General features: G+C 26.6%; 1 protein-coding gene across 1 annotated transcript; it reads right to left on the reverse strand.

Moving 5' to 3' along the window:
- Positions 1–6,978: 6,978 nt before the first annotated feature.
- On the reverse strand, positions 6,979–11,524 carry LOC114123472 (actin-related protein 5). The gene is made up of 8 exons (XM_027986464.2): positions 11,181–11,524; positions 11,003–11,100; positions 10,725–10,941; positions 10,381–10,664; positions 10,090–10,299; positions 9,917–10,000; positions 8,399–8,815; positions 6,979–7,664 (listed from the first exon to the last, which is right to left on the reverse strand). The coding sequence occupies exons 1-8, from the start codon at positions 11,287–11,289 to the stop codon at positions 7,074–7,076; spliced, it is 2,010 nt and encodes a 669-aa protein (XP_027842265.1). The 5' UTR covers positions 11,290–11,524; the 3' UTR covers positions 6,979–7,073.
- Between the last annotated feature and the right edge of the window lie 2,649 nt (positions 11,525–14,173).

Below are 14,173 nucleotides of genomic sequence, written 5' to 3' on the forward strand. Positions count from 1 at the left end.
TCGAAAAAAACTGAAATGACGCCCCTGACGTAAGCTAATTCCACTAAACATTGGTAATAAACATTTCATACAAATTAAAGTCATTATATAATATTGCAATTTGTAATAATAGTAATTATATAAGTTTAAGATATTTTGTGACAAATATCTTACATTATGTCACGAGGGCTTCGTTCACCGTGTTGGATTATTTCTTTGGAGCAGGTACTTATGTAAGAGGCGTCACCTGGTTAAATGGAATACTAAATACTAATTATTGAGAGGTGACTTACTAAACATGCGTTCATTGCAAATCCACAACTTTTCCTTAACTATGAATTTATTCAAATTCTAATTTTGGAATTTTTAAGCATACTTATTAATATAGAGTAGATGTAAAAATACTTAGAATTTCAATATCATTTTAGAAGAATAAATTGAGTGTATATCTATATTTATTTATGAATTTTTGAAGTTATAATTTCACCGAAATTTTTCAAAATTGTAAACATTTGTGAACTACTTTAAAGTTGAAAAATTGAAGTTTGTGTAGGTTAGAAAATGTATTACAAAAGTTCTCATAAATATTCCTTACCTTTTTAATGGGTATTTGAAATTTCAATTTTGACAAAATTAGTTATCTAAACAAAAAATAAAGATTTTAGTTATTTTGTTGTAGGCATTTTAAAATTATGCATGGGAGTTTGAAATAATAATTGTTATATATTATATATATATAATATTTTTTATAACAGAAACTGACATTTTCAAAATTTTTAAATTAATTATAAGGCTAACAGAATCGTTTTTGATATGAACTTAATTTAAATTCAACATATCTATTAATGAGTTACCAACTCAATAACGACGAGGTGCACTTAACATTTACTGTGTAAGGTACATCATAGCCACGGAAACCATTTTTAAACTTATAATTATTAATATTATTTTATTAACATTTTATAATTGGAAACAAATGTCTAGGTTGGTACGTAATAATGAATACTAACTATTCCTAAGTACTTTTTTTTCAGATTTTAAGCCACTGCGTGAAAAGGAACTGGGTAAGCTTTAATTCTTTCTCTCTCTCTCTCTCTCTCTCTCATGCAGCATCGTTTATTTAAGCAATTTAAACAAATAGTTCTCAATAAAGATATCCTCAGTGAGGACTTGCATTTTTTTAAATTTGGCTTAGCCACGATGCGAAATGAGAATTAGTAGGATAAACACCAACTTATTATTTCACAGTTAATAATATATAATTAATTTTATGCCACCCAGTGCTGTTCTGGATTTCTCAATTTGACATCGATTGATTGAGTCATTCAAGCCGACCGGAACCCATCTCGTCTATCCCTTCTAAGGACTGCCATAAAAGTGGAATGAAAAACGGGTCTGTGCACCTCCGACATATCTACTTGTTAAGAAATTGACCATTCTATCTCATCAATCACAATTCTTAAGCCAGTCCTAGCCTGTCGCTCTCAGATGTGGTTTACGGTTTCCAAAAATGATCTCAGTCTAAGTTCCTGGGCATTTGTCTAAACAGATATTCCAACTATTTTGATTAAGGACATCAGCACTATCAAACATTTTATATTCAAATCACTAAGAAAAAAGTTTTCATATGAAAAATAAATTTGGATTGCCAAAATACATATAGATAGGTATACTTTGTGTGTTCTAACGCGATCTACTTTTCTCAACTTATTTGATCATCTCTCAGAGTTCTCCAAAAATAATGTTATCATGAATATTAATTATTATCAATTTTTTGATTAAAAAAAATACTTACATAATAATTACATAATTATGCCTAATTTAACATAATCTTACCGTAAATTATTACACAATACTACAAATATTAGACTTTAAAATGCAACATATAAAATTTATATGTGATATTATTTAGATATAATATTTGAATACTTCAGTACAGATAACAATGTAATATAGATGGCTGTATAAGGTATAAAGGGCATATATGAAATAAATATTTGATCGTTTATTGATGGCTTAATCCTTGTTCTAAATTAACATTAATAAATAATAGGTATCTACTTATATTAATAAATAGTATAGGTATTAATAATATTACCTACAGTCTAAAAATTGTTTTACATAAGCCCAATATGATTTAAAAAAAAAATATTACTGATTTTTAATTTTTATAATATATAAGTCCTTAGAAAGTCCAATAAGTGTTTAGAGGCTGAACAAATTATTTATTATATAAACTTATTATATTTGTGTTTACTTATGATCAAAATTCTTTGAAACTCAATCAGTGTTATTCATAGTCATTATCAAAAACTAAGGTTTAACCTAAGTTTATATAAACTTGGTTTAATTCTTAGACCTTGGTTAAACTCGGGTTTAATAATATATTATTCATAGTCAAAATAGTCAATTGTTACAGTGTTATTCATAGTCAAATTGAATCTGTTTTAACATTGGTTCCACTAGTAGTTTAACGATAGTTTATTTTTTTTGGTACCTATTCATAGACGATAAACTTTACTAAGACCATAGACTGAGTTTAACGATAAATCTGTGAGTTAAAAACTAGGCAAACACTACCTAGGTTTAAATCTGGGTCATTATAAAAATCACTATTACCTTATTATCATAATATCATTTAATTTAATTAATTTTTGTTTTAAAAACTTGCACGCTTAATATTTTTATACTTAAGAAAAATGGATATTGTTAATGTATAAAAAGTTAGACATGTAAGGAATTGAAGAAATTTGCATTTTAAACAACGAAAAATATAAAAAATTCATGAAAATCCATATAACGAATTTACCAATAATGAATTTCGCACAAAATATCGATTTCCAAAAACAGAATGTTTACATATCGTACACAAAATTTGTGACTTTTTTCCTCGAGCAGTTAACAATCGTGGAAAACCAGTTTCGGCGAGTTTACAATTTATATTGCACTTTATTATTTAGATAGTAGACAAGTAATCATTGATTATAGTAATAGTTCATTTATGAAATTAAAACAAATTGAAGTACCTATATATTATTATAATTTAAAATTTAGCACGACATGGAGATTTATACGGTGTTAGTTAATACAAAATTAGTCGATGTGTGATTGATTTATAGAGCACTAGCATCTTTAAAAAAGTGGTTAAGATAGAAACGCTCTGCTGTATAGTAGGTCTAAAATATTACGGGTAATCTACTATAATATGGATGTATTAAATTAGAATCCAATAATAGGTATCATAGTATACGAAAAACGATTCTGAACGGAGATAATTTGTCAGCCTAGGATATATTTTTTAGTGGATGGTGAAAAAGGTGGTTTTTTATAATGACCTGAATATTCAAAAATTTAAGTTCTTTTATAATTATTGTAAGCCAAACTTATGAAAAATGTAGTATTAAATTTCCAATTCTTAGCTAATTATACAAATATTTTTATAAATTATACCTACAAAATAATTTGTAAATATTCATGATTTTGACGAATTTTTATCAATATTTTAACTTTAAACGCTTAGGTTTAAAACAAATTACTAACGATTTTTGATTTTTTTTTACTATAATAAGAACAACTTATAAAAACCTTGTATTACATTTTTAAGTATTTTGAAATAGTTTTTTGAGCACACATTTTTTTCACTACAGAAAAAAAAAACAGAAAAATCAAAATTTTCAGTTGTCTTTAAATAGCTCAAAAAAAGGACAAAATATTTTGAAAATTTAACTGTATATAGATAATACTTATAATTTATAAAAATTTGGTCAACGTTTCAAGTGATTACAGTGACCAGTTTTTAAGTTACAACGATTTTTTTGAAAACTGTTTGAAAATTCTTATTTATGACCCTCTACAATGGACCAAATATATTCACTTTGCCATTGGAAACCACCTCAGAAGTTTGAAATTGAAGCATTATTTCGACAAATTATGCTGTACACAAATATTAAAAAAAAAACTTACATTACTGTAAAATCAATGCATTCATCTTTTCGTTCAGAATCTAAATTAATTGTATTAATAATAATTAATAATACCTTTTTTTTTGTTTTTAGATTGGCAACAATTGGTAATAATAATATGGAAATTTAGGGGGCTATAATAGCTATTTATAATAAAACTAAGATAATCCACAGTTTTTAAAAACTTGTCCTAGCCCATTGACTATGTTGACTATGAATAATACATTAATAAACCCGAATTTAACCAAGATCTAAGAATTAAACCAAGTTTTTATAAACTTAGGTTAAACCTTAGTTTTTGATAATGACTATGAATAACACTGAATACATTTAAAGTATAAGAAATATTTAATGTATGATTCTTAAAAAATAAAACTCTAAAATATATCCTAACTTCTTTATTTTCAAATGATAGCCAACCTATTATTTTTTTGCAGATATTTTATTTAAAATGCCAAAAACTGTAGTTATTAGTATCCTTTATGAAGTTATCGCCACTTATTTGTAGGTATTTATTTTAATTTAACGATAAATAATTGTATCTATAATGGAAAAAATGGATGTATATAATTGTATTATATTATTTAATATACCTACTACACAACATTATAGATATTATTGATATATTGTACTCTTACATCAGTCTTCTATATTCTTATTTTTATTGAGTTCTGGTTATTTTGCTTTTAAAAAATAAAAGGTATAAGCTTTACATTTCACTTGTATTCGTATTTGTTTTTTTTCGTTGTTTGAGTTTAATCTTATGTAATGGTTTAGACACCGTGGAAATGAATACATAATATACCTGTCAATAAATTGCATTTTTATTATCCAGCTATTGATAATCTTGACATTTTTTTTTATTTATTTTGTTGGATAATAACCATTTTGAATTTAGTGAACTGTAATTTATCCATTCAAATGGGAATTCCATTATTTAAAACTATGTAGTACTCTATAAGTGTACATTTGTTAAGGTAGTACCTATAGTCTATACGTCTACATAACAGTAAATCTGAAGTTAAAAATTTGTATTTTTTTTTTACGTACCATGGAGCTTATTAAATCAAATAAAGACTGTGAAAAATTATGTCGCAATAAATGTTGCAAAGCGTATTGCTTTTTTCGGGATTCATCACAACTATTATTATTATTGTTATGATTAATATCTGTTATTTATATTGTTACGTACTATATGAATTATTATTATTATTATACATTACAGTTTCTATAATCAACAAAATATTAAATAGAAAAATTATATTACACTCGCATGGACTTTTATTATCATGGTGCGTTTATTTTTGGGTTTTTTTTTTGTGGTTATTTTTTTCGCCTACCTATTCGTAAATATGTTTACTGGGACGCTAGTACGCAACTGATTGCCAGACTGAAGGTTTTCAATCAGATCATTTCTCAACTGATCATCTAGACACCATTACGTACGGTTTAAAAAAAAAAAAAATATAGGTACGTTACGCTTGCATGTCTCAGAAACATCAGCAAATCAGTGTTCATATTTATGTTATTAGTTTTACAGATATTTAAATGAATAGACTTATAATAAATATTAAAAATAAGTAGGAAAACATCAACTGTGTATTTATGTTGGTATTTACGATATTTCAATTTTCAAGAGTTATGTCTTTATGAGCTTTTTAAAATGTCAGTAATTACTAATTACATTCTTACTCGTAAACTATTTTTTCCTTTTTGAGCAATATAGGTACAATCTAAACCCACGGGGACGGGCTGGGGTACATTAAGTATGTTGTAAGCTTCACAACATAGTCATAATGTTATAAGGAATACCTACATGATAGGTACACATAATGTATATAAACTAGGTAACTTAAATATCGCGAAAACCTGTATGATCACAGAAAATATTCTTATCTTTAGGCTTGAAGTTTTATAATAAGTCGTTTCATTCTAATATAAAAATTAATAATAAAAAATAAAAAAAATTGTTTTGGTTAATACATACCTATTTACTCTGTTCTGCGTTTGAGTCATAGTTAACACATTACATATATGAGATTGATTTTATTAAGACGGTACACTTTTAAACGGTAAAACCTCTGGCATTTAAATTTAAAATAGGCTTATGCGAATTTATATCATAATATGCTATACCTTTACGTAAATAAAAATTTGATAAATTTAATAATTGGAAATAATAGAAAATGACAGCCTTAAGATTGTCTGATTACAGAAACTTTTGAAAGTAGGCAGTAGCAAACTTTTGTGGGGTGGGAGGCTCCTAGAAAATTACTTCTAAGCCATATATATTATAACATTTTAGTTCACATTATTCTAAAATTATGAAAAAAAAAATGGTTATTAATTGTATTATGCTTGGATTAGGTAGTAACGGGAAAACGTAATAATACGGTAACGTGGTCACAAAAATAATAGGTATAAGGTATGCTATCACTATTACCGTGTTTCTATTCGAAACTCGAACACAAAAAAAATAGTAATTTTTTCTGTTTCTATTCCAATAAAATTCCCATTGATTCCTAAAATAGATATTGTGAATTGTTTACACTATATTTTATTGTTACATTAAAATATGCGTTGAAGACTGTGGAGAAGAAATGAAGAAGGCTGTTGAAGTGGTCTGGGGGGGAGGAGACAGAAGCCCCCAGCCATGCTGGATCAACCACTGAATATGTCTTATTTTAATTGGGTATTTGGGTTTTGTGTATCAATTCTAGAAACAATGTGTTATAATTAATTTATGTTTTATACCTATACAATATTGTTTGTATTACTATACTTAGCTGAATTATCTATTCTTGTCTTAAATAAAGTAATGTATTTAATTTGCAATACATTAAATACTTAACAAAATTAAACCATAATATGCATATTATTTTTAAACTTACTACTATATATTTATATTAATTCAGTCTACACTAAATTATAAAATAATAAATAATACACTCAATTGAAGTGTTATAAATACAAAATGATCTTAGTTACTTATTTTACATTAATAACTAATAAACAGGTCATGATTAGTTAGTCATTCTTAAAATGGTTAATTTTAATAATTTATTAACTATAGTTGAGAAGAAATACATTATAAACACATATCACAAATATATTTTAATATTTTGAAAATAATTACATTTCTGTATGTAATTCGCTTAAGCCTTCGGGTTCTTGAACAGCTTCAGGAAGTGGACAATACATATTGGAACAAGAGTTTTCAATAAAATAATCACCACCCATTTCAGCATACATTTCAGGTGTTAACAAATATTCATTAAAATTTGGTTTATTGGCAAATTCCTTAGCACCAAACCAAGCATCTAGAATAGGGGAGTCAGATAATTTTACATTAATACTAGTCTCTAATGGTCTCATTTCTCGGAGTTCTCTAAAAACTCTTTCTTTAAAATCAGGCAATTTTGTTGGACCACCAGTTAAGAACACATTTTCTGCTAGATCATTAGCTGTTTGGACAGGATATTTTTTCAAAATGAATTCTATGGTATCACTAATTCCACCTTGACCACAACCAATTATTGATGGCTGGAAAAGAACTTCTGTACATCTCATACGTTCTATTCCAAAATGTAACTGATGAGCTTCTTTGGGATTTTGTTCTTCATTGGTGTTAGAGCTAACAAATGTTGGATCATAGAATCGTAAAATATCTTCAAGCTCTGAGATTTTATCTTGTTCCTCTTCACTGTCAGTATCACCACCTTCCTAAAATTTACATTTAAAATTTCTTTTATTAATTATAAACATAAAAAAACAAGTAAAAAGTGTCACTGCTGGATGGCTTCTTTTTATTAGCCAACTTATACTAACCATACACTATCTGCTCATATACTTATTTTAAAAAATCATTTAAATATTATTGTGTATTTATTTTACATAAAAAGAAAATAAACTAAACATTACCATAATAAAATCAAATAATCAAATTAGTTATTAATAATTTAGCATGTTATCAACATTGTATTTTTATGCTTATAGGTTTATTTAAAAATTAATAAATTATAAGATTATGTCCCAAGTTCCAATCATTAGAAAAAATATATTATCAACCTTCATTTTAAAAATAATCCAATAAATTATGGAAAAGCCTTTAGTCTCTCCTTTTGCAAAAAAACATACAATTTTTTTTTTTTTGACCAATAGACATTAATGTTAACATTTAATTTTAAAATTTTTACTTAACTTTAAATTCATATGTTTAACACCAAGAAAATATTTCAGAACAAAATGGATAAATTTTAAAATACCTACTAAAATACTTAAATATTACCTTTTGTTAAATCATATCTAAAAAGAAACCAATCCAATAATAACTTGATGAAACAATTTTTAACAGCCAAAAATAAACCAAAATAGTATACTGTATACTTAATGGTTAGTACAAACTAAAAATTAGCATAAAAAAGAAAAATATTCTTAACAGAAAAAACTAAACATACTTTATTTATAACTTTGTAAACATCCCAGTCTTCATCTCTGCTACCAAAATCATCATCTCTTTTATCTTTCCTTGCTAACTGGCTAATTAACCGCATTCGTTCTAAAGATGCAGCAGTTCCTCTTTTAGCCATATCTTGTCTACGCTGTTTTCTAACAGCTTTTTTATCAATTATATCTTGCCTTTTTTTATATATATCTTTAAGCCAAGCTTTTGAAATAGACTCCTCTTTAGGTAATTGAATTTTATTTTTAAAAAGTCTTAATTTAGGCTCCTCCATTACATGTTCTTCAACATGGGAAGCATTATGAGAAGCAGCTGCAATTTTTGATTTTGCTCTGTCAATTCTGGTTTGAAGATCAGTAATTAATTTTTTTAAATCTTTTTCATTTTTTAATCCATGAGATTTTAATACTTCCTGAAAACATAAAAGATTAAACTTGTACTATATACTCTAATATCTCATACAATATAATACATGTAGATACTGCAGTATATAAATACTCAATTAGAGATAGATATTAGTATTATTAATCAAATCAAATATGAGTCAAAAGTCTAAAAATGACTAAAAGTACAGGAGGGAATCACACATCATGAATCGGCAAATGATCGAACACCATTCCCACTCAAATATGTTAATATTAAAATAGCAATGTATTGAGAAACTATAACAAATGACGGAAATAGAGTAACATTTCTAGGAAGCTCTAGCTTAACAGTTGTGGTTGATAAACATGGGTGGATTGTCATCCAGACGTCATAAAACCATTGGATCATTGCATTTACTTATGAATTTTTTCCATTCTTAGAGTACTTATTAAATATGTTACGAGCATAAATTATCTGTTACTTTTCTCATAAAAGCTAGTGCTCTTCAAGGTAATTTTATCACTCAAATATTAAAGGATTATACTATAATCTTAATACTACTGAGTGTTGACATATTCCATTTTAACCCCACTAATTTAGTCACTTTTTCAGATTAAATCTTTAAAAGTTCTACTATAATAATAAAATAATCCCCATCAAAACTCAACTGTACATTTAAGCATTCATCTTGGTAATAACTAATAACCAACTTGGACTGCTCACATTAAAACTTATATAGTACCTATCCCACAAATTAAAACTTCATAATAATTTAAGATATTTTTTTCGTTTAAATATTTCTCTTAAACTCTTTATTTGATTTTGTTTCTATATTCACTATAAAGTATAAAGTTGTAGAATAATTAAATGGTGTTTGTGAGAAAAAAATTCCTGCTTGATTAATATATAAAATGAAAATTTCAAAAAATGATGTATGTTCTTTCTCAAAACACCATCCAATTATAGATGGCATTTTTAAGCTAATGGCCTCAAACTAGTATGTTATGCTCCCACGTTAACACTGTGCAACCTACCATCACTGTGCTTGCAATACAGATTTAATAACAATAACAAAAATGACTATTTTGATATCAAAACTCTAAACGTGACTTCCAAAAAAAAAAAAATTAATTATTTGAATATTTACTCTAACTTCTTCAATAGGTTCTCCATCTTCAATCATCTCTCGGATCATTAATAATTGATGAACTTGTTCTTCGTCTTCCGCTAACTACACAAAATTAAAAAAAAATTTATTTTATTTTAACTGTATGCTTATAAACATGACTAATATGAGTAACATAAACTAGCTATTATTACTTTTTCATCTCTTTTTCTGGCATTCATCTCTACTAGTTTTTTAGCCATTTCTCTTCTTTTGTCTCGTTGTTGATCTGGTGTTAAAATAACAGCCATGGAGTAAGGAAGTTGTATTCTTTTTACATTACGATCATAATACTCTGCATCTGACCATTGTTTTAATACATCAGTATAATGAACAGCCAAAAAACCATGTTCATAAAGCAACTCCTTAAATATTATTTTTATAATAGTCAACCTAAACTAAAGTGATGGTATTTTATTATTATAATATACATTGTTGTAAAATACCTCAGCTCGGCTTGGTGTTATAGCATTATAATGTGCCGGATATTTAAGTTGTAGAAGTTTGTGTAAGTAATAGGTAATATGATATCCGCCAACATCAATTCGACGACTATTTATTAAGTCAGGAGTACCTTTGATTACAGGTATAATATGAGTTGTATGATGCCCACAATTCACAATTAGTCCTGTTTTTTCTTTAAAACCATTATAGTGGTAACTAAATAGGCCATCTATTCCATAACAAATGCCCGGAACATGATAGCATTCAAACAAAAGTTCCGACATTACTGAAAAACAATATTAAAATGTACAATACAAACACATTGTCAAACAATTAAAATATTTACATAGCCGGGAATAATTAGGATTTGCAACTGGTTCTGTTATTATTATTGGGTGGTTTATGCTACCATTAGTATCAATGCCCAAATGTGAAAAAGTGTAATCAAAAATCTGTTCTTGGACATTGAATTGTGTAATTACATTACGATCAAATTGTGATTTTAATTGGAATCTGACGGCTTCTATGTTTGCTATATCATTTCCAATTAATGTTTCACCATCCTAAAGACACATTTCAAATAGATTAATAACTTTTTACCAACATAAGTATTAACCTTATTACTTTTTTTCCACGTTCTTTCCTTGGGCGAGCTAAAATATTTTTAAATATGAGATTTGGAGCACTAGATGTTGCCCAACCAGCTTTACAAGTAAACGAACCTGATAAAATAAATTGGTGTTTATTACAAACAAATAAATTCTAATTAACTAATTATATTTATAAAGTTAATATAGGTAACCATTATCAATGACTATTGGTGTTTTTGAATTTCGTAAACTTTGTGTGTAACTGTAATATTTATCTGGAACTAGTTTGAGATCCTTTAGTATAATTACTTCTTCTGCCATATCAAATAAATAGTGAGGTAAGCATTAATAATTTAATGTAATTCAAATTAAAACTATTTGTCAAATATATTTTTGGTTGATGACTTATTAATTTAAATTTTTAAAATAATAATTGAAATCATGGTTAAAATATTGTGACAATTTTGAATAATTAATAGGTAAAACATAAATTTAAAATTGTAAACAGACCTAACTATTATAGTAACACCGGCTTTTATGAAAAATTATTTAAACTTTGTTATCTAAACAATAAATAGTAAACACCAAAAATAATAACCATATTATTATCATTAAATGATAATAATTACAGTGTTGGCAAAATGGCATCATTTTAACATATTAATAAATAATAATTGCTATTATAATTTTATACAATATATTATAGTTATTTTGATTATTAGGGGCAGTAAGGCTCGGATTTTAAAGCATAACAAACAACTAAAACAGCACAGGTTTGTTTTAAAAAAGCAAAAAAAAAGTATATTTATTATTAAAAAAAATTGAAAAATTAATTTAAATTAAAAAAAGAATTAACTATCGTGTATTTTCTTTGAATTTCATTAGTGAAACTTACTCTATTGTCTGGCAGAATATTTAACAATTAAATATTTAATGTAGAAAACAAACTCTACATCCACTGAAGGAATCGGTGCATACTTCATACAAGAAGTTTCAAATTACAACACTAAATTGTATGTTTTGAAATTGTCGATATGACGATATCGCATAACAGAAATACATTCAACGTTTATGCTCTAATTATTGATATTTTCATTATTTATTTAATGTATTGTCACGTTAAATATATTATACTTATTTGAATCCTAATCCTAATAATAATAAAACATACCAACAATATACATATTTAAATAACAATAACATATTCAATAGTTCTGTGGATATTTTAAGTCTTAAGTCACACAGTAAAAATTTATTTAGAAATCTTAAAAAGTAAATAATAATATAGGTTATAGGTACCTAATAACAAAATGAGTATATAAGTAAAATTTAATTCAAAAGCATTTTTTTCTAATGTAGCTTATTGTCATCACTCATCAAAAAAATTATTATACCTACTGAACATTTTTTTCCTAATATACTTTTCATGTAGGGCTGTAAGGGTGCTTCTTAAAATATGCCAGAAATTCAAAATGATTCATCCGCCACTAAGATTAAAAGGTACCTAGATTTTATTAAGCAGTTATTAAGTTAGTCATGTTGTATAATTCGGTATGCATTTGGGCACTGGGCAGTGGAGTAAATGGACAATAAAGCGGTCATTTAAATATTAAATTGTTCATTAAAAATGAATGTATTTAGATTACCAAAGTATGCCAAGGACCAAACGTCCTATGGTCAACAACTGTCGGGGACGAAACATCCTATCTTAATAATTGCCGTTGATGAAAAAGTTTGAATAAAATAAATATATATCAAACCAATGCCAATTGGAAATCCACTTTGTAGTTTGTACCTTATAACTTGGGCTTGGATCTTAAAGCCTATGCTTCTTTTTTTTACATGTGAGATAGAAATCTAATTTTTATACATAAATTCGTTTCACGTCATTCTGATTCCAAATAAACCAATTGATTTTTGATTTTTTTCAATTATTCCAGCTGTGAATTTTTTATGTTTATTACGCTATTGTAAACAAAAAAAAATAATAATTAATAAGAAATTTAAAAACCCAAATTACGGATATTGGATTATTATTGTTTTCATTATAGCCTATAGGCTTGTTTATTAAATTCATGAACATTAGAGATCAATGATTCGATTAAATAATTGATGAATAAAAGACACGTACATATTTTGTCCGTAGTCTGCGCAACAAACAAGTGGACACAAATTTCAAATATCTACTTGTCAGTTCTCATATCTTGTGTTTTATATAGACGTATAATATAAGTATAGGCGTAGGGTGGTCAAATTTGTTGGGGGCAGACATTAACGAGTTTTTGGGAGACTATTCTTCAAACTAGGTGGGCTAAGTCCCCCCCCCAAAAAAAAACTATGCCTATGAATATAAGGTGTCATATAGACATATAGGTAGTGATACTAATTAGAGACGGTATACATGAGTGATAAGTGGAAACTATAAACTACAAATCTCAACAACTAGCATTAACAGTAGTGTGCCGAGTTCAGTTAAAAAAGTGAAAACCAAACCACATATAGCCGAATTCTTTTCTCGTAAACACAGGGCCGTAGCCAGACCAAATTTTCAGGTGGGGCAAAGTAAACTTTTTTGGGGGGGCATTATATATAAAAATAATGTGTTTCTTATATTTTTACTATTTTTAGAGGGGGCAACGACTGGGTTTAGGGGGGGGGGGTAACGCCCCCGCTTGCCACCCCGTGGCTACGGGCTTGTGCGAACATGGTACATTTTCTCAACAAATTTTTTCAAACCACTGTATTTTAAATTTTATTACATGTATATATTTCAATAAAAGTTGCTGTTTGGTGTTCAAAAACATTTTATATTTATTTACAAATTATATATTTATTGATAATTTGCATACATTTATAGACTATAGTTTAATCGAATGTGAAAAAATAATTTGATAACAAATTACAATACCACGTATAAAAAAATACTTATAGTATAAATATTTAATAATAATTTTAAGTAGGTCTATCTATAGTTATTCACTTTTGAATTATTAAATAGTAAGAAAATTATTTGATATGAAATCATTATTTTATGTTGTAAAAAATATTTCTGGAATTACACTTATTTTCTTTTTTTAAATTTCCAGCACTTAATGAATTACGAGAAAATTGTACTTTAGATACTTATAAACATTAAACAATTGACAAATTTTAAACTACAAAATAATTTTCATGAATAACAAAAAAATATACTGTTTGATATTGT

The sequence above is a fragment of the Aphis gossypii genome, chromosome 3 (assembly GCF_020184175.1).
Source record: "Aphis gossypii isolate Hap1 chromosome 3, ASM2018417v2, whole genome shotgun sequence".
NCBI lineage: Eukaryota > Metazoa > Arthropoda > Insecta > Hemiptera > Aphididae > Aphis > Aphis gossypii.